The sequence below is a fragment of the Phocoena sinus genome, chromosome 7 (genome assembly GCF_008692025.1).
Source record: "Phocoena sinus isolate mPhoSin1 chromosome 7, mPhoSin1.pri, whole genome shotgun sequence".
NCBI lineage: Eukaryota > Metazoa > Chordata > Mammalia > Artiodactyla > Phocoenidae > Phocoena > Phocoena sinus.
Genome location: NC_045769.1, coordinates 21,217,124 through 21,244,306, shown reverse-complemented (window position 1 = coordinate 21,244,306; position 27,183 = coordinate 21,217,124). Strand labels below are relative to the sequence as shown.

The 27,183-nt window shown below is 45.3% G+C and overlaps 1 protein-coding gene across 2 annotated transcripts in view; it reads left to right on the top strand.

Annotated features, from left to right (window-relative positions):
• The first annotated feature begins 24,413 nt into the window (after positions 1 to 24,413).
• SMARCAL1 (SWI/SNF related, matrix associated, actin dependent regulator of chromatin, subfamily a like 1) overlaps positions 24,414 to 27,183 on the top strand; it is a 55,492-nt gene continuing 52,722 nt past the window's right edge. Inside the window, exons 1-3 of one of the 2 annotated variants that reach the window (XM_032637136.1) lie at positions 24,414 to 24,633; positions 25,736 to 25,772; positions 26,167 to 27,035. In XM_032637136.1, the coding sequence (XP_032493027.1) occupies positions 26,225 to 27,035 (811 nt within the window). In that variant the 5' untranslated portion in view covers positions 24,414 to 24,633; positions 25,736 to 25,772; positions 26,167 to 26,224. The remainder of the gene's footprint in view (positions 24,634 to 25,735; positions 25,773 to 26,166; positions 27,036 to 27,183) is intronic. The other variant, XR_004350681.1, reaches the window with a different exon arrangement.

Sequence of the window (27,183 nt, the reverse complement as noted above, 5' to 3'; positions counted from 1 at the left end):
TTTATACTGAGGTATTTACTTTTTTTTTTTTTTTTTTTTTTTTTTTTTTTTTTTCGGTACGCGGGCCTCTCACTGCTGTGGCCTCTCCCGCTGCGGAGCACAGGCTCCGGACGCACAGGCTCAGCGGCCATGGCTCACGGGTCCAGCCGCTCCGCGGCATGTGGGATCCTCCCGGACCGGGGCACGAACCCGTGTCCCCTGCATCGGCAGGCGGACTCTCAACCACTGCGCCACCAGGGAAGCCCTGAGGTATTTACTTATACACACTCAAGTGCACAAATCTTAAGTGGATAGTAAATACGGTTCCTGAACCCAATTCCAACATGTGTGTGTGAGTTTGTGTGTGTGAGTGTGTGTGTCTAGGTTTCCCCATACCAACAAGTGATTCTCTGACACCAATAGGGTGTCTGAGAATACAACTCAATTTTAACATTATCTACCCAAAGATGGCATCAGATGTCACAGGTGAAGGGCTCAGTCCCACAAGACAGCCTTCAGATGCCAGTCACAAGTCCAGGTTGTTACCTGTACTTTTGACCAACTGGCAATAAATCAGAGGTTCCCACAATCCCCTCCTCAGGTTCAATTAATTTGCCAGTGTTGTTCAGAGAGCTCAGGAAAACCCATTTACTCACTAGATTACCAGTTTATTGTAAAAGGATATTAAAGGATACGAATCAATGGCCAAAGATGCACAGAGTGAGGTATGTGGGAAGGGGCATGCAGCTCCCATGCCCTCTTCGAGAGCACCACTCCCCCAATATCTCCATCTGTTCACCAGCCTGGAAGCTCTCCAAACGCTGTCTTTTTTGGGTCTTAATGGCGGCTTCATAACAAAATCATGATTGACTAAATCATTGGCCAGTGGCAATCGATTCAACCTCAAGGTCCTCTCCCCTACCCAGAAATCAGGGGATGGGACTAAAAGTTCCAACCCTCTAATCACTTGGTTTGTTCTCCAGGCAACCAGCTCCCACACTTGGATGAGATCCAAAAGTCACGTTTTCTGAAGTGTTTTCAGGAACTGCGGACAAGAGACCAAATACTATCCCCTTGCTCTTATCACTCAGGAAATTCCAAGGGTTTGGGGAGCTGTGAGCCAGGAAATGTAGATGATGACCAAATACCTGTGAGAAATATCTCATATTTCATATCTCATCTGAATGCCCAAACATATATTTTTCCTATAAATCACAATATCGCAGATAGCTTAAGGGAGTTTGACGCAGTTAGATACCCATGTAACAACGTTCTATGTCAATAAACGCATCTGATCTGAAAATGCAGCAATGATAAATATTGCAGGATGTGCAGGTACGAGTTTTTTTAACTCCAGATGACATTATTTAGAACATAATATTGTAGCATGCACATGGATGGTTTTACATTACATCTTCTTGCTATGATTTATAGAACTCAAGTCTCCTTTATTTTGGAAGGTATGTGAATCCAGATGTTCAAGGTATATGAGGTACAAGGTGACATAAACCAGGATGCCATGGGGGGCTTTCTATGTGTTTATATTAATTCCACTTCACACGATATTACAGATAAACTTTTGTGCTATCCACATAGGGGAGACTTGACATGTCCTGTGAATTCCCCAGGAGAAAGAAGGTATATAAATTCAAGGTTTTATTATTGCTACATATGTATCTAAAAAATCAATATTTCTATCTGTTTAGCCATCGATCTACATGTACACAACGAGTAGCCATTTAAAACAGGCTTTTTGAAAGCCACGTTGCATTAAGTGGGCTCTCTGTTAAAATAGGTTACATGTATGTACATGGCTAAAGGTTACAGGGTGTGGGTATCATTGTACACTATAAACTGGGAGAGTTTGTGGTATAAATATAGATTATTTTTCTATTTAGGACTGTGTATGTATCTGTACGTCTCAGATGCCCATAGCTCCATGCATAATCACATGTCACTCGAACGAGATGATATGTTACCAAAGAGGATTGGTCAGTGGAGGATTTTGTCCACATGAAGAACAAAAGCCCTCATGTTCTGGAGCCAGATGTGGGGTGGACACATCAGAGGCAGATCCAGAGGATCCTGGGGGATCTTCGGCTGAGACCACCTCTCCCTTTGTCTCAGCCTAGCTCTGAGCCGGCAACTGCCCTCTCAGGACAACTGAGAAGATTCCGTCTATCATGTCCACTGCCTCACTGCAGACTTCTTGAATATTTAATAATACCATTTGCCTTCCTAGAAAAAGAGCTCAGAGAAGCCTGTGCAGTCATGGGTACCAGCAGTGGGCAGCGAGGCTGTGGCTGACACGGAGCAGGGTGGCTATTCATTCCCCTCCAGGAGCATCTCCAAATTGAAAACCCCGACAGATGGCTCTGGATTGAGGATGTGGCAGAGAGGAGAGACCACGTGGGTGGTGTCAGGCGCCAGTCAGGAGCCTTGGAAAGGAGGAGGAAGTGCTGAGTTAGTATCAAGTGACCGGGGCATATGCAGTGAGAGGGAAACCATCAAGTGACCAGGGCATATGCAGTTGAGAGGGAAACCAGAGACTTATTTTCCACTCACCCATAAAAACCTGGCTCAAATTCAGGCTACCACAGAGTATTTCATAGAATGGTAAACCAGAATGAACCACCTTGCTCTTCCGATCCCAAGCAAACATTTTACAGACTGGGAAACTGAGGCCCAGATTGTAACCAATCTCTGAAGTCATCTAGCTGATTAGTGGCCAAGCTGTTTATATAATCCAAGACTCTGCTTCCATTTTTGGAATGATTAGGTTATGCTGCGATAACAAACAGCACCACGTTTTCAGTTTCTTAACACACTGGAAGTTTATTTGATCTTCTCTCCAAGTCAGTACCAGTCCTGGTGACTCTGCAGGGCAGCTGCCTTCATGTAGTGGCTCAGCGGTCTAGGCTGCTTTAGTCTCATGGCACCCCCATGTCAACACGTGCTCCCGTGATTGAAGCGGCAGAGGAATCGGGCACTGAACACAGCATGCCAGCTCTAAAACGTGTCAGCGCAGGAGTACCTTGTCACTTGCAGTCACAATCCATTGGCAACCCTATCCACAAGACCCTGCCCGATTGCAAAGAGAGATGGTGGATATAGTTTTCCATATATCCAGGAAGGGGAAAAGAATCAGAAATCTTGGTGACCACTGGTATTAGCCACCATAGCCACATACCAGCTGTTTGACCTTGGGCAAGTTACTTAACTGTCTGAGCCTCACTTCCCTCTTTTTTAAAACGGGAAAAATAGTATCTAACCCATGAGTTTGTTGTGCAGATAAATGAGATAAAGCACATAAAGTGTTTGGCACAGTGTCTGGCATACTATAAGTGTTCAAGAAATGGTAGGCACACACAGACCTACTGGAGAACGGACTTGAGGATATGGGGAGGGGGAAGGGTGAGCTGTGACAAAGCGAGAGAGAGGCATGGACATATATGCAATAACAAACGTAAGGTAGATAGCTAGTGGGAAGCAGCCGCATAGCACAGGGAGATCAGCTCGGTGCTTTGTGACCACCTGGAGGGGTGGGAAAGGGAGAGTGGGAGGGAGGGAGATGCAAGAGGGAAGAGATATGGGGACATATGTATATGTATAGCTGATTCACTTTGTTATAAAGCAGAAACTAACACACCATTGTAAAGCAATTATACCCCAATAAAGATGTTTAAAAAAAAAGAAAAGAAATGGTAGGCACCGTTAAAAATATTGCATGGTTAGCACACTTTCTACTTGCTTAGACAAGAGGGTAAAGAGGTTGGCAGAGATTGGGAGGAGAGAGGGAGAATAACTCTTAAATCCATCATTTTAACAATTAGGCTTCCCAATAAGGCTAGGTCCTAAGGAACAGGTGTGAGTGGCTATTCTTTAGGCTCACAGAATATCAGGTGTGATCCAGGCACAGCACACCCTGGTGTGACCACCTGGCATGAGTGGATCTTGCACCTGCCACCTGCCTGTTATAACAGGTTCCTTGGGAGGTCAGGACAGCACACTCAGAGACTTTCTAATGAAGATACTATATACAGATGTGTAGGTGAGATTAAGGGAACCAGTGGGGAGTGTTGAGTCACCTTTAGGCCTGAGGACACAGGGAGGGAATAGTGTTATGGAGTCTAAATGAATGTGCACCGTGGAAGGGGAACCACCCAACAGAAGCGCTAGTGGGAGATAAACACTCCCAGACCATGACAAAACCGGGAGAAATCAGGAGGAATAAATAACCAAATCTCTCTCTCTTCCCTCCTTTTCGTCTCCTGAAGTCACCAGTCATTGACCAAAGCCAATTGGAAGCCAGAGGACAAGGGTGCCTGGTGGTCCACAGGGCTCAGCTCCAGGGCAGAGAAGTCATCCAGGGTTGGGGACGCACAGCACTCCTGTACCCCAGCTCTCCCTCTCTCCGCACCAATCTTAACTGCGGCCTCCTCCTCTCCCTTTCCCCTTCTCTGCTCTCTTGCTTTCACTTTGCCAGGTTGACTGAGCATTTCCTTAGGTGAAAAGTGCTGCTTGGATGGAGGTCATTAAAGCCACAGGACTTCTAACCACAACATGGAATAAGCAGTTCACAGGAGCCAGCCCAGAGTGTTCCTAGACGGTCCCATTATAGCAGCCTACTGCGGCTACTGCTATTTTGAGTCAAAGTACAAACACAATTCTTGCCTCTCTAGTCTGTCAGTGAGAGGAATGGCGTAGTGGACAGCTGGGGTTTTGTTTGTTTGTTTTGTTTTTGCTGCCTAGCTTCTACTCATCTCATCTTGATTACCATTCCCAGTTCTCTCTGGGGTGTTACCCTTTCTTCCCCCAGTCTCAGCTCACGTCTTCAGGTAGAGCTGACTTGTTCCTGGCTCAGAGGTGGAACATGTGACCTAGACTTCAACCAATCACTGCATCTAATTCTCCCATACACAGTAACTGGTTCAGGGATGGACAAGTAATGCAGTCAGAACAATAAGATATAGTAAGATTTTGTTAGAAATGCTGGAACTAAGACTGTTGATGAATTCCAGATAGAACACTGTAGAAGATATTATGGTTGACTCTCCAGTAGCCATTGCACCCAAGATGATTTTCTAAGCAAGAGTTTCTCAACCTTAGCACCACTGACGTTTTGGACCAGATAGTTCTTTGTTGTGGGGAGCTGCATCAAAGATGATTAGCAGGGCTTCCCTGGTGGCGGAGTGGTTGAGAGTCCGCCTGCCGATGCAGCGGACACGGGTTCATGCCCTGGTCCGGGAGGATCCCGCATGCCGTGGAGCGGCTGGGCCCGTGAGCCATGGCCGCTGAGCCTGCGCGTCCGGAGCCTGCACGTCGGAGCCTGCGCGTCCGGAGCCTGTGCTCCGCAACGGGAGAGGCCACAACAGTGAGAGGCCCGCGTACCGCAAAAAAAAAAAAAAAAAAAAAAAAAGATGATTAGCAGCATCCCTGTCCTCCGCCCACTAGATGCCAGTAGCACGCCTCACTTTATTTATGACAACCAAAAATGTCTTTGGATATTGTCAAATGGCCAATGTGATACATCTTCCCAGGTTGAAAACCACTGACCTAAGCTAACATGGTAATTTTATTCCATGTGTCAGTGGTTGGTTGAGGAATGGGCAAGTGAAGCAATTCTGCACCATAACACAGGAGAAGAAGTCTTCTAGGGGACATTTCTTCTTTCTGAAGAAAGAGCTGTAGGAAGAGGTAGTTTTCCTTCTTTTCCTGCACCTTGTAATGTCTAATTATGACACTTGAAATTTCAATAGCCATTATGTGACCATGAGGGCTCTTCTTCTAGAAAAAGAATTGATACTAGAAATGAAGGAGTAGAAAAAACTTGGCTCCTTGATGACATTGTTGAGGCAATTAGTTAACCAATCTGGATCTCACTACATCTTTGGGTTTCTTATTGTGTGAGGTGAAAACTTTTCTTATTGATTACACTAACTTGAGTCAGATTTTCTGTTGTTTGCAACTCAAGTTATCTTAAGTGACATAGACTTCAGAATGGATGTACGCAACCTTGGGAGCTTCTAGATGTTCTCCTGTGATCACGGAGGGAGATCCTACTTAAGACTTGAGAAAATACAGAGAATGCAGGACTGAGAAGAGAGAAAAGAAATGTAATTTAGTGACAATGGTTTGGACATATCAGAAAATACATTTTCTTGGCTTTAGTCCATTAGAGTTGGGTTTTCCGGGGACTTCCCTGGCGATCCAGTGCTTAAGACTCAGCGTTTCCACGGCAGGGGGCACAGGTTCCATCCCTGGTCAGGGAACTAAGGTCCCTTGTGACAGGGCCAAAAAAAAAAAAAAAAAAAAAAGTTGGGTTTTCCGTCCCTTGCAATAAAAAGTGATCTAACTGATACAGATGGAATAAGAATAGAGCCTCCAGCATCAGAAAATCACCTCAGAGCAGATGAGAGATTAAGTACTTCGGATGCCAGTCCCCCCAAATTAATCCAAACCCTTTAGCTGTGTCTACACCAGCAAAGAAAGGAGAGTGAGGTACTACCCAACCTCTCCCAGCCCACTTTCCCAAATCCAACAAAATACCTATGCTTAAAATATTAATAAAATTAAGGAAAGTATGAGTCTCGAATATGGACACGTCACAATTTCAAATTCCACTGACTCACTATAGATTTTGCCTGGATGATCTGTATAGATATTTGATCATCTGGGGTGATACTGTATTCATAAAAAGGAAACTTAGATACATCCTATCTGACTTTCTCATTTTTCAGAGGAGGAAACTGAGGCCCAGAGAGCAGAAATGATTACCAAGGTCATGTGGTTACCGAGTGGCAGAGCCAAGACTAGAAGCCACGCCTCTTGACAATTCCACTCTTCTTCATTCTCCCTCACCTCACTTACCTGATATTGGGTTCTGTTTTCTTTTTTCATATATAAATTTATTTATTTATTATTTATTTTTGGTTGCGTTGGGTCTTTGTTGCTGCGCGTGGACTTTCTCTGGTTGCGGCAAGTGGGGTCTAGTCTTCGTTGCGGTGCGTGGGCTTCTCATTGCGGTGGCTTCTCCTGTTGTGGAGCACGGGCTCTAGAGCGCAGGCTCAGTTGTTGTGGTGCACGGGCTTCGTTGCTCCGCGGCATGTGAGATCTTCCCGGACCAGGGCTTGAACCCGTGTGCCCTGCATTGGCAGGCGGATTCTTAACCACTGCGCCACCAGGGAAGCCCCTGGGTTCTGTTTTCTGAAACGGTCCATGCAGACACTGGGGACTTGGCCTGGCTTTCCTGCAGTGGGAGAAGTTACTCTACCAGGATCCATATCTAATTAGTGGCACCCACAGGAACATAGGTTGTAAAATCTTTCTAGGGCAGCTGCATCAGCAGCCCTGGGAAGCCCTGGGATGGGAGGGACCCTCACCCTCAGCTGGGACAGATGGCCAGTCTGGCAAGGCTGGTCTGGCCGCCTGTTCTTCTTCAGGCAGAGTTGGAGCCAGCTGGATGCTGGAAGATGGAATAACCAGAGACAGCAGAGTGGGAGAATGGGCCCTCCCAATGGCAGGAGGCACCGAATCTTTTGTGCCACCAAAAATTCGGTCCAAATTTAAAGCCGACACACAAGTGGAGTGGGCGGGCCTCTGTGATTTGATGGGTTCTCCGAGGCTCTGGCTGCCTAAAAATATCCCCTCTACCCACCAGCCTAGGACATCCTCCCTTCTTATCGGGCCTGCAATTCCTACCATTAGAGTCACGAAGGTTTTAGATGACAAAGAATGGAGCACGTTTCCCAGCAGGTCACCATTAAAGCAGGCTTCCTGGCAGTGGAAGGGGGGCCCTTGCGTCTGCTCCTTTTAGCACAAAGAGCTAATACTGCCAGGAGCTCAGGGAAGACAAGAGTGGCCTACTTAACAGTTTTCGTCCAACTGAGACCGCAGTCACTCGATTCATTCATGCTCCTTTGACCAGGGCCTTGAGAAAATGATCAGGCTTTAGAGAAAATAAGGCAATGAGGCCTCCAAGCAAAGCATCATTTTCCGTCTCTCCTTGGCACTCACATTTGGGCTGTCTCCCCGTGGGGATCTGGGTCCAAGTTGGAGAACTTTTTCAAGTGCTTGCTGCAGCCAGAATTCGGGAGCTTCCAGAGCTCTGCAGGGCTCTCCAATGACTGTTGTTGTTTCCCCCTAAATTCCTTCCTACTTCCTCTTGCCGCCACTTTCCCGTGGCCAATCCCAAGGAATAAAAGGTCTTTAATCCTGGCATGCTCTTTAGAAGTAGAGGGGTGAAATGGCGGGGGGACAAAGCAAGGCAGTGGGAGAGATTCTCGCCGCTGATTCATTTTGTCCATCCCGTGCTGCCGGTGTGAACCACCCTCTGCTCTGCTCTGTCAGGGCTGGGGCCAGGGAGAGAGGTTGACAGGGAGGGTCAGAGGGAACAGTTGCTGACAGAAAGGGCCTGGCAGGCAGCAAAGTGATTAATGATCTTGGGGTTAGGAAACGGACAACAGCCAAAGGAGAGGAGGCTGGTATTCACGGGATTGAGAGTTGGGCTTAGAATTTACAGCCTCTGCCTTGAAGGGGAAACTCTCTGAATACTTAAAAAGATGCTTGGTGTAAGCGCTTATTGGTTGGAATCGGGGTGGGTACCTTGGTTTGGGTCAGGTCGTTCATTCATTCATTAACGAGATGCCCATGGATAAGACCGGAGAAGCCAAATGAAAGAATGGACTAATGTGACCATTCCTGTGATTGCCAGACACACCCTTGTGAGGGAAGAGAAGAGGGCTTGTCCTTGAAGCAAAAGGATACTCTCATTGTCATTCCTCCTGGCACAAATTTAACTGGATGCTCGCCCTAAGGATATAAGGAGGAGGGACTTATATTAGAAAGAAAAAAAAAAGTATCTGTTCTCCCCTGAGTAGAATATCTCCTCAGCTGGCACCCCAAGAACAGCCCCGGAACATTTCTGGTGTGAGTGTGTTTTGGGGCAGGCGGAAGAGGGCTGCCCTTTGTCAGTGGAGCCAAGCCAGAAGCGAAGCAAGGAAATAGATCTGAAGGATGAGCAGGAGATTTTGATAATTCTCAGATTTCCTAACTTCTTCCATTAATCCCAGACTTAGGGAAAAGTCTCCCTAAGGTTTACAGCCTGATCTCAGGGATGCTGTAGTGGCTGAAGGAAGAGGCTGATACCTGCTTGGGACCCAGCAGCAGAGCAGTGAGCATCATCTCCTCTCCTGAGGTCAGAGAAGCAGCTGGAACTGTGGTAGTTGGAGGGCAGTGGTACCCAGTAGGAATGTCATGGAGCTCAGTGGCTGAGGCAGTGTCTCGGGGATGAGGCACAGTGAAATAACCTCATGGTCTTTTTCCTGGACGTCGGTAAGGCAGCACCCTGGAAAGCACTCCAAGGTGGTCTGAGGGTCTCAGAAGGCTGGGGTCTCAGCTGAGGTCACTGTAATTTGAGGCACAAACATGTCTCAAGGGGCCCGGCGTTGTGTTGGGCTGCAGGGATACAGGGATGAATTAGACAAGATCCCTCCCCTTAGGACCTGCTGCCTAAGTGACTTTACTCCATCCCTCCAGGTGTCTGGAGCCAGAGGACCCTGGGTAGGAAAAGTCATGCTGAATCCCTGGCTCAGGGAGACCACTTTGTTACCTTTGTATTGTCCATGTTGCCAGGCCCATGGTTCAACTTTAAGAACCACAGCCTTACAAGATCTGGAAGAGAGGTTGGAGAGTGTCTGGCCCGGCCCTCTGATTTTACAGACTCAGAGACATCTAAACGGCAGGATCTGGTGGGGGAGAAGGCATCCAGACCTGTCCCTTGGCAAACGGGCACTTTGATATCAGAGCATTGCCCTCACTCCAAGGCAGAGAAGAATAGGTAAGTCCTGTGGCCAAGTGCGCAGACTCAGACACAAGTATTCAAATCCTAGTTCTAGCTCTGTAACCACGGGTATATTATTGACCCTCTCGAAGCCTCCATATCCTGATGTGGAAAGTGGGGACAATAATGACAGCTACTCACAGGGAGTCTGTTGAGGATTAAACGAGGAAAAATCTGTGGCAAGGGCTTAGTGCTCCGTAGGGTACATTAAAAATGCTCCATGGTTTTCAATTATTTAAGAAAAGGGTTTTTTTCTCAAAATATGCTTGGGTTGGGATTGATGTGCCTTTTTCTTTTCTGTTCAAAGTACATGTCAGCTGTAAACCTTGCTGCTTTTAATATCATTACTCATTACCCACTGATGAGAATACTCTTGTTGAAGCTCTTGCCTCTTCCATTTTCCTGCAACTCCAGGATTTTTCTGTACCTCACAGCTTCTGTTATAAACCCCAGGCAAGAGGTAATGTTCCAGTTATCTACTGTTGCATGACAAACTACCCTACAATTTAGTGCCTTAAAAGGACAACCGTATATGTCATATCTCATGAGTTTATAAATCAAGAACTTGGGCAGGGCTTGGCTGGGTGATTCTTCTGCTCCATTTAGTGTTGACAGAGGTTACTTGGAGATACCTGCTTTGCATTTGTGCAAATGGCTGGAATTCTGGGCTCAGCTGGGATGGTCAAGTGTTCGGATGTAACCTCTTCTGCATGGTGGCTTAAGGTAATCGGACTTCTTTACATGGAGACTCAAGACTCCATTAGCCTGTGCAACAAGAGTGCAACCTAGCTTCAGAATTCCCAGGATATTAGTTCTACCACATTCTGTTGGTTAATCAAGTCACTAAAGCCACCTTGGAGAATTAGACTCCACGTCTCAAAAGTAAGAGCAGCAACGAGTTTGCAATCATATTTAATCTACCAGAGGTAATGAGAGCATATATATCAACATTTTTATGTAAAAATACAAAGCACTGGGGAAAAAATAAAAAGCAATATACATGATTGTTTATCCCTTCTATGGATGGAGAAACTCTCTAAGCATAAAAGAATTGAAAGAAACCAGAAAGGAGAATTAGAGTTCAAACTTCTGTATTTCAAAAGAATTGTAGCGTTTCCCTGGTGGTGCGGTGGTTAAGAATCTCCCTGCCAATGCAGGGGACATGGGTTTGAGCCCTGGTCTGGGCAGATCCCGCATGCCGTGGAGCAACTAAGCCTGTGAGCCACAGCTTGTGAGCTCACGCACCGCATCTACTGGAGCCCGCATGCTCTTAGAACCCGTGCTCCTCAGCAAGAGAAGCCACCGCAATGAGAAGCCCGTGCACCACAACGAAGACCCAACACAGCCAAAAATAATAAATAAAAATAAATAAATTTACTTAAAAAAAGAATTGTACACAAAATAAAAATAAACTGAAGCCACAAAAAAATAGCTACAATATGTAATAGATTAATATCTCTAAGGTAGAAAGTTAATACAAATCAATAAGAAAAAAAGCCCAATAGAAAATTAAGAAAAGTAAATGAATAGACAATTCCTCCCAATAAGAAATGCACATGACTAATAAATACGCAGAAAAAAAATTCAATCTCACATAGAAATTAAAACCACTATAAGATATTTTGCAATCTCTTTGACTTTGGCTGACCAAAAATACTCTCTTGGATGCTGGCAAAGATATTGGGAGACAGTCACTCTCAACAAAACTCCTGGAAATCAGCTTCCAGGAATTATCGGAAAGAAATAATTATCAGCGTGCACAAAGATTTAGAGACAAAGATATTCACTGCAGTATTGTACAAAATAACAAAAAATTGGAGGAAATCTAACAACAAAGGATTGCTTAAATAAATTATGATGTATTCACATAGTGTAATACTATGTAACCATTAAAAGCAAGGTAAAGTATGCTATCACAAGAGAAAAAGACAAGTGATTTGCCACTTTCAACTGCATCCTTCTTTGCAGGGTTTGTCTAAATATAACCACATTGAAGAATCAAATAATTCTCCAGTTCTGACTTCCAAGGGACCTAATCTATGGTAGTCAATCTTTTTTTTTTTTTTTACATCTTTATTGGAGTATAATTGCTTTACAATGGTGTGTTAGTTTCTGCTTTATAACAAAGTGAATCAGTTATACATATACATATGTTCCCATATCTCTTCCCTCTTGCATCTCCCTCCCACCCTCCCTATCCCACCCTTCTAGGTGGTCACAAAGCACCGAACTGATCTCCCTGTGCTATGCGGCTGCTTCCCACTAGCTATCTATTTTACGTTTGGTAATGTATATATGTCCATGCCACTCTCTCACTTTGTCACAGCTTACCCTTCCCCCTCCCCATATCCTCAAGTCCATTCTCTAGTAGGTCTGTGTCTTTATTCCTGTCTTATATGGTAGTCAATCTTTAATCTGTAAATCCTCTCCTGATATGGAATTTGTCTCCAGGATGAAAGAATCTTACTAAGATTCTTTAGCGGTAAATAGCAGGCATCGATTTTAGCTGGCTTGAGCACAAAGAGATGGAATTTGGGGGAAGGATTCCATGGTGTCCCATAGAAACCATGGGAGGACTGAATTGCCAAACCCAAAGAAGGGCAGGAAACAAGGTGGTTCTGGAGGCCCGAGTACTTGAAGTCTATGGGGCTTCTCTGGGAGCACTATTAATGCCAACAACCCTCACACCCCAGGCTCCCAGGTCAAGGTGCCAGGTTCCTGTGAAGGAGCATCTGATTGGGTCAGGTGTACCCACCCCGACCTAGACCAGTCACCTGGGTTGGGGGGCGTGGCGTGGGAGCAGTTTACGTTACAAACGAGGGCTCACCTTGAATACCGTATGGAGGACGTTCCCAGAGAAGAATGAGTTTTGTGAGTTGAGCAGCCACTCCAGGAACTATTTTCTATAAAGCTCTTAGACATATTGTACTCAGGTGGTCACCACTGAAATTTCCATTTTTGCATTATTGTATGCACGTCTGTCGTTTTACATAAAATTATTTTTTTATCATACCAAGCAAAATGAACAAAAATTCTTTCATCTCATTTAATATCCAGCTCAAAATTTCTCAGTTGTCTCAGGTGACTTTTTTTTTTTTTTTTTTAATATTTGTTTATTTGCCTGCGCAGGGTCTTAGTTGTGGCACACGGGATCTTCGCTGTCACGTGTGGGATCTTTGTTGAGGCATGCGGGATCGTTAGTTGCAGCATGTGGGACCCAGTTCCCTGACCAGGGATCCAAACCCGGGCCCCCTGCATTGGGAGTATGGAGTGTTAGCCACTGGACCACGAGGAAAGTCCCTCAAGGTGTTTTTTTTACATTTAAAACGTCTTGATTGTCTTTTAAATTTTGTTACATTTAATTTAATTTGATTCACATTTTAATTTTTAGCCTAGCATAGGATCACCCCCCTAGGGGGTACTTTGGAAAAGTGTGGAGTGATTTGGCTTGCCCCAAAGATGGGTAGAGGTCCCGCTCCTGGCAAGCAGAGCCTGGGACCCCAGCAGCTTCATTGATTGCAACTTGTGAAACAATTCTACACATACCTCACGCCACGCTCCACACAACTTTCAAATGTCCCACTAGATTTTTTTTTTTTTTATTCGTAGCTTATTTTATTTTTAATTTTTGGCTGCATTGGGTCCTTGTTGCTGTGCGTGGGCTTTTCTCCGGTTGAGGTGAGTGGAGGCCACTCTTTGTTGTGGTGCACAGGCTTCTCACTGCGGTGGCTTCTCTTGTTGCAGAGCATGGGCTCCAGGCGCGCGGGCTTCAGTAGTTGTGGCACGTAAGCTCTGGACCGCAGGCTCAGTAGTTGTGGCACACAGGCTTAGTTGCTCTGTGGCATGTGGGATCCTCCCGGGCCAGGACTCGAACCTGTGTCCCCTGCATCGGCAGGCAGATTCTCAACCACTGCACCACCAGGGAAGCCCCCCACTAGATATTTACAGAGCTGGAAACTCATTTATAATCATCTGAGCTTTAGAATGTAACTTCATTTTATATGTAAACAGAAAGACTTTTTAAAGGCTTTTAATATACACTAAGTATACCCTAAGAATGGAACTACTATGTAAACTGCAGGAAGATTATACTTTATATTTTGTTCAGTGCTTTACCAGGAGTTGTTCACCAATTTGGAAGTCACATCACTGACAGCAAAGCGGCTTGTGGTAATTGAGACTTCAATATCCCTGTATTAGTCTTCATTCGTAGCTGTCACGTTTGTGGTGATTTTACTTTTAGGGACTAGCGTCTATTTCACTACATCATCTAGTGGAGTCCTCGCTGAGCTGTCACCTATTGAAATACACCCCTAAGTTCCATTTCTAGCCCCTTTCAACTCTAAGCCTTTCCCAGCCCCTCTTCTTATCATGCCCAAACCAGACACGGAAGGCTTCTGCTGCATTTCCCTTAGGATAATGCCTGACATCCAGGTTTGGAGGGGGTAGGAGTGAGAGGAGGGCATGGATTTCCTGAGCTCCCTGACTTTTGGGGGAGAGGACCGGGGAATGCCATTGTGTATCACAACAGAAAGAGAACCAGCTGGGACTTGCTTACCAGAGGACGACTTTCGTTGCCTCACTCCTGCCACAGCTGATACTGCCTTCAGAACAAAGCTCCTAATTTACAGGCTTCAGATTCAACTTACATTTCCTGAGCACCTCTGCTACGCCCGCCATTGTGCCAGGTGTCTCACAAGCACTGAGGTAGATGTTATTGCCCCCACTTTACAGGTAGGGAAACTAAGTCTCTAAAGTATGAAAACGATCCCAAGAAATCCTCCTGAAACCCCCTCCCTGCTTCCAGGAAGGGTTGGACAGTTCTTCCCACATTCCATCCCCTTTGTCCCTTTCTATGCCTACGCAGGCTCGGAGGAGAAGGGGGCCAGGAGGAGTCCTGGCCAGATGGCAGGGTAATAAATGACTCTGATTTAATCATTTGTTGCTCTCTTCTTAATTAAAAAGCTTTTCCCTGAATGACTTGCTGATCACACTGTTTGGGTGAGGACTGGAGGGCCAAGGGAAATCTAGATTGAGTGGAGGAGTTGGCAAAAGAGGTGTCAGATGGGTAGAAGAAGCCCACCCTACACATGCTGTGGGGAGACAGTTTCAGGGGCTCTCTCTTTAGGTCTGAAACATGTTCAGTCCAATGACAGAGCCTTAGGGAACTGGTTCTTCTCCGGGTCCTGTGTTTATCCGGAAGCTGACTCAGCCATAGGGCTCTTGAATTTCTGAGATCGAGATGTAAGATTCATTTTATCTAATACGTGGCTTGGCACTCAGTTTCCCCGAAGCCCCATCTGGCCTTGGGGAATGGTTAGATGACCTATGGGCCATTTTGCACATGTAATGTTACTTATACACTTGATACACAGGGGAGGAGGTGAAGCAGGGGAGGGGGGATATGGTTGGGGGCTCCCGTTGTTCCGAGCGTTGTCAGGATCTGCGGTTGCAATCAAATGACATGATTTCATAATCTCTCTACGTCTTCTGTACAAGTACAATGTATGAGTCCCTGTGACTAAAATCCACTTCACAGCAATTATCATACAGAGCCATGTTTTCAAAACCTCAAATGTAATTAGAACATGTTATCGACAAAGCGTTAGCTAAAGATTTAAACTTTGAATCTGTCCGTGAGGGATTTGTCTTGTGAACATTGAGACTCCCCCCGCCCCCCCACTTCAATTGCGGTTGAGAGTTAGATTGAGATGCCAAATTCAATCCAAGCCCACCTAACACCCCCTACCGAGGGACTCCTGGCCCTCCCTTACTCATTCAGACTTGCCAAAAGGACCCCAAAGATTGTGTCCTTCAGGGAAACGTCCTGTCAATCTATAACTCTCTCTCTTAAAAGTTATTTCATTTAATTAACCAAATTTTCCTCAGCATTTGTGATTCTGTCAGATCCAATCATCCTTGGAGCTACCACTTTTCCTGGTTATTTCTGGATGTCAAATTCCTACTTGTCCTTCAAAGGCCAGTTCAGGTACCACTCCATCTACTTTGCCTTCCTTGTCCTGTGGGCCCTCTGCACCCACCATCACATTTTTAAAAATAATTTATATATATATATATATATATACACATATATATATATTTTTTTTGGTTTAATTTTTGGCTGTGTTGGGTCTTAGCTGCAGCACGCAGGATCTTCATTGCGGCATGTGGGATGTATTTTTGACATACATCTCCTCTCTTCCCCTAGACTATAAGAGACAAACATTTTCTTTTTAGCGTTTGTATTCCAATCGTGGACAATGGCATCTTGCAGACAAATAATAAAGAGTTGCGGAGGCTTCTTACTTTGTTTCATCTGTCGTTATGTTATCAGCCCCACCACTGTTTGCATTAGCATAGCTTTGTAGCACGCTTTAAATTTTAACTCTAGAATAATAGCTTAATATATTGATCACTTCCTATGTTCCAGGCAATGGGCTAAGAACTCTACCTGATCTCATTTAATCCTAACAGGAGGTCTCTGGGATAAGCCCAATTTTTCCATTTTATAATGGAGGAAGCCAAAATAGGAAGAAATTAACTTACTTCAGTACAAATGCAAAGATCAAAGTGCAGAACCATGTGACTAGCATGTTACCCTGTATAGAAAAAGGAATGAGGGATAAATATGGTTTTATTTACATGTACATAAAATATATCCAGAAAAATATGCAAGAAAATGATGACATTTGTTGCCTGTTGGGCAAGGGATGGGTGGCTAAAAAACAGGGAAGCAGGCAGATGCAGATGCAAGTCTTGGAGGTACTGAAGCTTATACAACTTGGGAGGGGGCAGCTTTTTTTATTTTATTTTATTTATTTTTGGCTGCGTTAGGTCTTTGTTGCTGCGCGCGGTCTTTTTCTAGTTGCGACGAGTGGGGGCTACTCTTCAATGCGGTGCGCGGACTTCTCATTGCGGTGGCTTCTCTTGCGTAGCACAGGCTCTAGTCCTACCGGCTTCAGTGGTTGCAGTGCACGGGCTTCAGTAGTTGCAGCACACAGGCTCAGTAGTTGTGGCGCACGGGCTTAGCTGCTCCGTGGCATGTGGGATCTTCCCGGACCAGGGATTGAACCCATGTCCCCTGCATTGGCAAGCAATTCTTAACTACTGCGCCACCAGGGAAGTCCCAGGACAGGGCAGCTTTTCAAGAAAAAATAATACAAAATGAATATAGAATTAGGTACAGGACCTTAGAAGAGGCCTATTGCAAATGAGGGTCCCTGAAGTCGAAGCTTACATAACTTCATGTTAAATCTGCTTCCAGCTGGAAGAAAACATTTCACTGTATGTGTTTTTACATGTGTACAGAGTTTGAATCATGTGAATGTATTGCTTATTCAAAAAATATATGGTTTTTTGATTAATATTTTTAAATGCTATCTCTTCAACTGATAGCATGACACAGGACTTTTAAATTGTGAGAAAAGCAAGTAACTAAGTATTTTCATTTGTTTACAAGCAGAGAAGGAGGTGCGTGTAGCAAGCTAGAGAGGGTGCTGAGAAGGAATTCTGGAGTTGTCTGTTTACTGGAAACTGAGGGGTAGTGGAAGGTGGGGATTTACCTCCATCATTTCAAAGTACAGACTCATGCTGGGACTCTGAAAGGCTTGAGTATGTTATACTTACAGGACTACACATCACTTGCTGTACAAGTAGGGTTAAGGAGAGAGTCCCTGCTCTTTCAGAAGCTTACAAGAGGAAAATAAAAACTCAAATAATATTGAACTGATTGCTAAGAGGGAGGTTGATTTCCTGGAAACAAGGGCTGGAGGACCAAGGAGGTGAGTGGACTGGATGCTAATGCGCTTTCCCAAATGGATCTGATAGTCCGTGGTTTTCTATTATTGCAGCCAGGAGAAAGAGGTCCTTTACTGTAAACTACCTAGAAAGCATTCATTCTCTTAACCGCTCAATTAGGATAATTTACCCTTGTGATAAATGGGACTGTTCCTCCTCTGTGATTTAGTCTGAGCGGGCCTCCTTCTAATGCAGGTGGAAATAGCTCTGTTCTCAGCAGACGTCCAACCTGTGTCCTCACCACCTAATGCCTCAACCTGCAGCTTGCAGCGTGGCTCTGCAGAAGGGATTGATCGCAAGCCCCCAGGTCAGTGGGAACATAAAATAGATAGCAGCTGCCTCCATATATCCCTCTCCCATAGACAGAACAAATTTGAACATGCAGAGAATCTGGAGTGGACACTAAGGAGAATCTTCTGACAGTTAAGACACATGAAATACTGGAGTAAGGGAAGGAAGGAGCAGCATGTCTCTCAGACCCAGAGGAACCCCGCACTTTGCATGGTTATTTAGATGCTGTCTTAGTTACGGTGGAGACAGCATGCAGCCCTCAAGGCCACTTAAATTTCCCTCTACTTTTTTTTTTTTTTTTTGCGGTACGCGGGCCTCTCAGCTGTTGTGGCCTCTCCCGTTGCGGAGCACGGGCTCCGGACTCGCAGGCTCAGCGGCCATGGCTCACGGGCCCAGCCGCTCTGCGACATGTGGGATCTTCCCGGACCGGGTCATGAACCCGTGTTCCCTGCATCGGCAGGCGGACCCCCAACCACTGCACCACCAGGGAAGCCCTCCCTCTACTTTTGAAATTCCTTGACGATTGAACGACCTTTTGTTTGTGTGATGTTTTATTTGAGTCAGGAGTGGATCCCCTTTCTTTCTCTATTGAAGGGGGGAAGGCAATTGATGGCCACAGAAGTAAAAATCAAACAAATGCGAGCGGGGAATGTCTAGGGGAGGGTAATATAAAGTGTTACCCTTACAGTCTTTGAGAACTGAAAACCAGGAGAAATTCAACACATGCAACAAACTACTAAAAATAAGTTTTAGTTCCGTGATGTGGGCAGGCTGGTTATGGAGTTAGAGGAGCGGAAGGGGGGAAAGGGAAGAATAAAAAGGTAATAAATGTAGTATAAGATGAAAAAGAAAGAAAGAAGAAGAGATAAACATAGAGAACCAAGGAGTAAAGAGGAGCCCAGACAGAGTGATGGGAAGCAGTAACGCGGGCTAGGATCATGGACTATTATTCGCCCCCTGGTGGCCTTCAGGGGTATTGCACCAAGCCAGCGACTTCTAATTGAATGTTAAATTTTCACATCTGTGAGCACAAATGGGGGGCTGCCAAGGGGGCAATTTCCCATGGGATGGATTACCTATTCTATATCAAGAGTAGAATATTAAGCAAAGTCTGATGGCTCTTCCCTTGTTGTAGCACCTAGGGAGCTGCGTACTGGATGAAGAGTAGGAGGTAGGACATCTGAGAGTTTGAGTTCCAGTGTTATCTGTATCATTGAACAAGCTACTTGTCTCCTCTTTGCCTCCATTTTCCTTTAATAATCATGAAAGAACGCAATTTTTCCAATTCATATCTCTGTAAAGAAGCTGCCTAGTATACAGAAAAAAATACAGCAGTCCGTAGAAAGTTCCATCTACTACCCCAGCTTTCTAAGCAACTTCACATCCCCCGCCGCAGTGGGAGGTGAGCAAGGGGGCGCTCTTTGAGTGCTGTGTGCTGTACTCAGACATTCAGGCTCCCTGAGAAGGAGACGTGGTGCCAGAGTCTCCCTCCAAGGAGCTTTCCAAAGCGACCATCTCACCAGGCCACCGGGCTTCCTGGTCTGGACTCCTGCTTGGCTTCCTAAAAGGCCTTCCTGTTGGCACTCTTGCCTTCCTCCAGGGAAACCTCCAGTCAGCGGCAAGAACAATCTTCTTAACACACGCACCATATCGCACTACTCCAGGGTGAATCCTTGAGGTAGTTCCCCACCGCGCACAGAACAAAATCCAAACATCTTTCTGGGCCTTGCAGGACCCTGACAGTATCTGTCCTACTTGCCTCTCCAGCCTCACCGTGTGCCCCTCGCCTTCCCTCTCACTGTCCTGTGGCCATACTTGCCTTCTTTCAGCTCCCCTAACATGCCCAGATCTTTCTTGCCTGGGAGCCTCTGGCTGAGGACCCTCCTCCCTATGACATTTACATGGCTGCCTCCCCTCCTCCTTCTGGTCTCAGCTTCAAGGCCTTCCCTCAGAGAGTTCTCTCTCGGGCTTCCCTGGTGGCGCAGTGGTTGAGAGTCCGCTTGCCGATGCAAGGGACGTGGGTTCATGCCCCGGTCCGTGGAGGATCCCACATGCCGCCGAGCGGCTGGGCCCGTGAGCTATGGCCGCGGAGCCTGAGGCCGCAACAGTGACAGTCCCGCATACCGCAAAAAAAAAAAAAAAAAAATAGAGGGAGTCCTTTCCTAACCACCATGAAGTAGTTCCTTCTGTAGTCTCTCCTTGGGCCCTCTGCTCATGTCCCTCAAGCACTTATCATTTAGTTTGTTTCCTTGTGTGTGTCTGTGTGTGTGTCTGTGTGTGCCTCCCCAACCCGACTGTAAACTTTAAGAAGAAAGGGTGACATCTTTGGGTTTTTATTGACTGTTGCAACCCCAGGGCCTTTGCCCAGTGTATGGCCCATAGCGGGTCCTTGAATTGTTGCTAAATGAATATATGAATATCCATTCATATGGTGAATAAAGTGGAGTTTGTGATTTTGGAGAAACAGGAAAAGTGAAACTTCACAGGTTTAAGAAAACTGGAGCAGGGTGTCAAAGGGGGGGGGTGCTTTTGGCAAAACCATCCCAGCAGAAAAGGTGCCAGATTTGAGGGAGAGGCTTGTGAATTAATCACAGCCACCAAGACCAGAAAGTTTGAGAAATTAAGATGCTTAGAGAACCCTCACACCAAACTGTGGGATGCATGGTGTAGAAATAATACTGAGTTTCTGTCTTTATAATACATTTAGAGGTTTTGGGGGGAGGAGCGATGGGGATGCAGATGAGAGAAGGGAGAAAAACTGAACTGTCAGACTCAAAGCATTTAAGTCCATCAGAACGGAACAACCAGCTAAGGAAGGTGAATTTCTTGGCTTGTAAACCTTCACATGGCCCCTCTGTGCTTTGGATACACAAATGTCTTTACCAACTGGTGGCACCCGAGGAAGGAACAGCCTCTTTATCCACCCAAAGTCTTGCACCTGCTCCGGAATTTTATCACAGCGCTCTAGGTGTAATTAACCTGAGTGATGACATGCCCTTGAGGTGCCTGTCAGAAACTCCCTTCCCAAAGGGCCGTCAAGCCCTCTCTAGGGGATCAGAAACAGAGGGAAGAGGGAAGCCCAGGGCCTGCATCACTAGCATGTAAGCTCCAGGAAGAGGACTGCAGTAGGTACTCAGACGTATACTGTCAGGCAACTGCAAGCACGCAACAATTATCTGTATGTTTAATTAGTGTCAGAAAGTGTCCTACAGTGGAAATGATGTTCCCCGTTCCAGCCCAGCCTCTGCCTGGTCAGGCACAGCTAATGCCTCTGGGTGTGGTTTTACAACACACAAAGGTGCTGTCTGAACTAGCAGCTGATCTGGCCTCTGTTTCCTCACATATAAAACCACATAGTCCGTTCTAGCTTTAAAATTCAACGTATCAAAAAAAAAAAAAAAAAAAATTCAACGTATCAATATATCTGTGAATCATCTATCTATCAAGGCATATTTGTTCACTGCTCACTGATACAGTAGGAGTGGACTGGTTTTATGGTTGTCAGATAAAATATAGGACCCTCAGTTAAATTTAAATTTCAGATAAGTAATACCTTTTAAATATAAGTACGTGCATGCAATGTTGGGGACAATTATTTGGGACATTTGCTACATCTCACAGTTTCAGCTATTTGTCTTCTATCCTCCAAATACTGTAATCTTTTGGAGGAACACGAACAGGATCTTATTCATCTTTGGAATCCCTTGCAATTGTGTCTGCCAGATTTTTGGATTTCACAGACTAAATATAATTGGATATTTTTGAAAGAAAAACTACTTTTAATTTTGGTAAATAAAGACATTTATGACATTCATCACTTTACTAAAGAAAAGTCAGTTAAACTTTAAAAAACTACTAGATGAACTCTCAAGCCTTTTTTTTTTTTTTTTTTTTTGCGGTACGCGGGCCTCTCACTGTTGTGGCCTCTCCCGTTGCGGAGCACAGGCTCCGGACGCGCAGGCTCAGCGGCCATGGCTCACGGGCCCAGCCGCTCTGCGGCATGTGGGATCTTCCCGGACCGGGGCACGAACCGGTGTCCCCTGCATCGGCAGGCGGACTCTCAACCACTGCGCCACCAGGGAAGCCCTCAAGCCATTTTTATGTAATTTTACATAATTATATAAATCTTTTTAAAAATTAACTTTACAAGATGCCTATCACATTGTCCTTTTGTTTGTGTGCGTCTAAGGCAATCAGGTGACACTTCAAACCAGTTGGCACCGCCCAGCTGACCTGCATTTGGGAGCTTCAGCTGTACGGTGTTTATTTGAAGGCCTTGCACGATGTTTTCACTTTTTTGCTTTAGCTGCCAGGAAGCCCTGAGTTAGTTTGGAGCTCAGCTGCTATAACTAGGCTCTTCTCTCCCTGCATTCCTTGGCTCCAGGCGCTTTCCTCCAGGCCTTTAAACCTTTTCAATGAAAGAATTTTTACTATAAGTTGCCTGAAGAACTTTGGAAGTATAGAAATTTAAATTTAAAAAGCCGTGCATATAACAGTACTCAATAAACGGTGCTGTTGACAAAGCAGGTATGAACAATGAGTGGTATTTGATTAGTTTACTTTCTGAAGACAAGGTTTTTTTTTAACTGAATTTTTTTTAACATCTTTATTGGAGTATAATTCTAATTTCACATTCTTAGAATTTTTGAATGTTTGAGCTAGAAAGGTAAGTACAACTTTTAGTTCAAATCCAGACTTCCCAAATTGGGATTTTGATCCCATGAATCCATAGGAATACTACAATCCAAGCTCCACTGGTCCACATGCCTTCTTAGCACACATCAAAGGGCAATATGTCATTCTACAGGTGAGCCAGTTGAGCACAGCCAAGGGCAGTGACTGTCGTATGAATTGGTAGCAGATGTGGGTGAAGTGCCCAGCACCGAGCTTTCTTAGCAAATTAACTGAGTCTGCTGGGGAATAGAAAGGGCAGGGAAAGATGTGCATTCATTTCTGTTCACACTATATAGTAAGAAATGGCTGCTGGGTGTAGAGAAATGAAGGACCTGAGAAGATTGACCTCAAATAATAGGAACATCCCTCTCCCATCTGTTCTGGGATTTCACAGTTCACTAAGTGCTTCTCCCGTATTTTCTCAATTTGATCCTCACCACAACAAGGAGATTTAGCAAGGTAGTACTGTTTTCTCGTCCTAACTTTACAGATGAGAACTTAGAGGCATGGTCGTGTGTTGATGTGGCCAATAAAAGGGGTGGAGCTGAGATTTGAACACTATCTAGTGCTGAACTTCACTCAAGGCCTGTAGCCAGGTCAATGTTTTTGTCATTTAAAACCAACCCGATTTACTTTTTCAAAAGTCACACAACTTCTATATGATTATTATAAGAAAATTCAAATAATTCAGAAAAGTATAGATTAAAAAGGAGAGGAGTGTATCCCATCCTCCCCTGTTCCTGAACTATGAGTTTACATGCATTTATAGGTAGGATTTTTATTTTTAATGCATCAAACTATACACATTGATGTGCTTTGTTTTTCTTAACAATACATCTTGGCCATTTTTCCAAATCCTTAAGTAGAGATCTACCTCTTTGTTTTTAAATGAGCCATGTTTGAAAATAGAATAGCAACGTTTATGTGAATACTGATGACAGGGAAATATTATATTTACCACCAATATTTAATGGTGGAGTTGATTATGGAATGGAAAGGGTGTTGGTGCTCAGAAATGGGGTAAACTGACTCTGATAGTGTCAGCTTACTAATTTTCTCTCAAAAGTGTGGGTTCCAGAGTCAGAATCACAAATAGGCTAATAAGGCTTTGAAAAAGTTATCCAATAGCTGCTCAGTTTTCCTATCTGTAAAAGGGGGATACAAATACTGTGTGTTCCTTGAGGTTGTAGTGAGGATTAAATGAGATAATTCACATTAAATGCTCAACACAATGACTGATGAAGACAATGGTGATGACAACAATGACAGTGACGACAATGCTAATTCTCTTTTGATCCAAGAAGGTCAGGTCGGGGTTGGAACAGCAGGTGGTGCTTAAATTGCAAGGTTATCAAATCAGGAATGGATACCCCTGGGGATACTTTTGTTAAGAGCTACCAAATCCGTCTGCCCGTCTCTCCGTATTACTATGAGATTACCCACAGTTGCACTATCTTTGGCTTGTCAAATCAAACTCTGTGTTACTACGATGTTGTACATTTTGCACAGCTCATATTGCTTCCTTCCTGGGTGCTAATAAAAATAAGGAAGAGCATGTAAAACAAAAACCTCCGACAACTCCTGACAGCGTGACTCCAGCTTTGGAAACAACAACCCAGGCTTTCACGGTCTGGGGCTTGCTGAAACCTTTGAGGGACTCGAGGACTACAATTCCCAGGGTGCACCATTTCAACCCCGCCCACGACGTTGCGTCTCCTAATTCTCGCCAGGCCCCGAGTTCAAACTACAAATCCCAGAAGGCCCTGCAGCACCGCTCGGGTCTCCCGTCTGAGGTCTTTCAGTTTTTAAAGCGTAACTGGGGCCGCGTTGCCCTCTGGGAAGTGTAGTTCCTCGGGGAGCGACCACCACCACCAGCACTACATCTGAGGCCTGGCTGCTGAAATAAGGCGAGCAAACTGGCAGCGCTCGAGTAACTGGGCCTAACCGGCCACCCGGAAGAGTGACCTGGCTCGGGGCGGCCCTGGAGACGCGCCTGGGTTCGGGGTCGGACGCTAACGTGGCTCACGTTCTAGGCTTCACCGAGTGAGAAGGTAAACTGGGAGGAAGGCGGCGGTGGCGGACGAGACCAGATGCCACCCTGGAGCAGGGAGTGGGCTAACGGAAAGGGTGAATCCAAGTGGAGATGATAGGGGTGGGAGTGGCGCTCCCATACTGCCAGGTCGGGGAGAGGCGCGCCCCCAAAATGGGGTGGAACACAGGTCTCAGCACAAAGAAGAGGGGTGTCCATGTAGTGGGATGGCTTTATGGTTTGGGGCTGATCAATGGGACTTCATCCCATGGCGTCGTCTCCCCTGGCTAGTGGAGGCAGCGCACCTGGCCTTGGACCTGGAGAGTCTGGGGGCGCAGCGGAGCGCTGATTGGAAAGTTAGGCTGGAGTGTTTTACCCGGGGAGCCTGAGAACTGCAGCCGAGCTCGGGAACGATGCCTTTCCCTAACCCCTTCTTAACTGCTGGTGGTTGGAGGAAGTGGAAGGTCTCTAGGGATCGATGTTTGGAGTTTTGGTCAAAGAGAGTCCCAGCAAGAAGGAAACCTTTTTACCCTCGGGCGCTTCTCAGAGGCCCCCCCCCCCCACCTTGTCATATTATAAACATTGCGTGGCGTTACATTGGGTAGCGGCTCTTCAGTTCGAATCAAGCCAGAGAAATTGGTGTCCAGCGCCTGGGTCTAGAATATTGTAAAAGTGGCTCAGCTCATAGAAGAATGGTCTAAGTAAGTTAATTGGAAAAAAGAAATCGGGATAGGGATACAAAACAGAACATATATAATGATCCTATTTTGTAATAAATTATCTGTCTTCCAAGATAATACATGACCTGTATCTATGGATATGGATAGAAAAAAATCAGAATTATACTGTACTCCAAACTATGAACAGTGGTTATTGATGGATACTGAGATTACACATTAATTTTACTCTTTTCTGTACATCTTTATGTAGCGTCTGAATTTGTACAATGAGTGTATTACTTTTTTTTTTTCCTTATTTTTCCAGAAGAGTCAGTCACTCGTTGCTCTATGGTGGTGGGTTTACCACCTGCAGGTTGACTTGCCAGGAATGATAAAACGATGGTATTCGAGGGGTGAATTTTGTGTGCAGTGTATGTGATGCTAATGCTTTTTTCCTTCTTCCAGGTTGGAAAGAGGCTGTTTTAGCAAGTGTCACGCCATGGTATGTGTTTGTTTTGGTCTATGTCAATCTAGTCCATTATCCTTTCTAGTTTGAAATGTCGCCCTTCTCATTATCTGACGGATTTAGGTTGCATTGTATAACTTTTTGGGATCTGATAACTCATGTTGGCTGGTGGATGAGAGGGAGAAAAATATTGCAGTTGAAATACCTTTTTGGCTTTGGATTTGATCGACCTTGCTTTTTACTTTTTGTCAGAGTCATGGTTTTGGGCATATGCTACCTACTATCTGTGTGGGTATGTGTTTGATTATAAAAGAAACTTTCATATATCCTTTGGCTCCTTGTGCATTTCCTGGGACAAAAGCTTGTTAAAATCAAGGTAAGCAAATACATACATTTAATGTTTATTTCAATATTGTTTTTTCCTTCTCAGCTTTTGCCAAGTTTCCGATTAAAGATTGACATTCCTGCATGAACATTTCCCTGTTAAAATGTCCTTGCCTCTTACAGAGGAGCAGAGGAAAAAAATTGAAGAGAATCGGCAAAAGGCTCTGGCCCGTAGAGCTGAGAAATTATTAGCAGGACAGCATCAGAACACAGTCTCGGGCTCCTGCATTGCTGCCAAACCTTCCCAGTCCGAGCAGGGCCCTTCCACACACCTCCACCAGGATCCTTCTAAGTCAGGGAGCCATGGTGCCGTTTTCAAGCAACAGAATCCCAGGAGTTCATCTGATGCTGATCAGAGACCTCAAAATTCCCACAGTTTTCAACTCAGCACCTCAGAGCAGGCAAAGGGGATATGGCAGAGGCAAGAAGAGATGCCCACAGCCTGCCCGAGCCACCGTCCACCAAATCAAGTGACTCTCGCTGGGATCTCCCCTCCCTTGGCAAACAGTCCTCCAGCGGTCTCCAGCGAACAGCTCTGGGTTTATGGGTTAGAGCAAGGTCAGATTCAGGCTTCACACAAGACCAAATCGACACCCTTTGCTAACACTACTCATGAGCCTTTGGCCAGAGCAAAGAATTTCCAGGAGACGACAGCTTCTTCCTCTGGACAGCCTCCCAGGGATCCTGAATTAGAGGCCAGGATGGCAAGACCCTCCACCTCTGGGCAGAACGTTTCAGGGAGTGTGATGCCCAGGCCAGAAGAAAGACTACAACAGAAATCAGGGACCCCACTCCACAAAGCAGCAGGCTCCCAGCAGGGAACATGCATAAAAATCGGTGATCGTTTCCAGGTGAAGATTGGGTACAATGAAGAGCTCATTGCAGTGTTTAAGAGTCTGCCCAGCAGACGTTACGGTAATGAGTCTTCCATCTAGTTCTTCCAGATGTTTTTTCCTACTTCTAGAGTCTCTTTAAATCTAACAGTTTCTCATAAATATGAAGAGAGTGCATTGGCACATTATATCCATCCAGTTGTTAAAAATTTTCTGTTTTATTTAGCTCA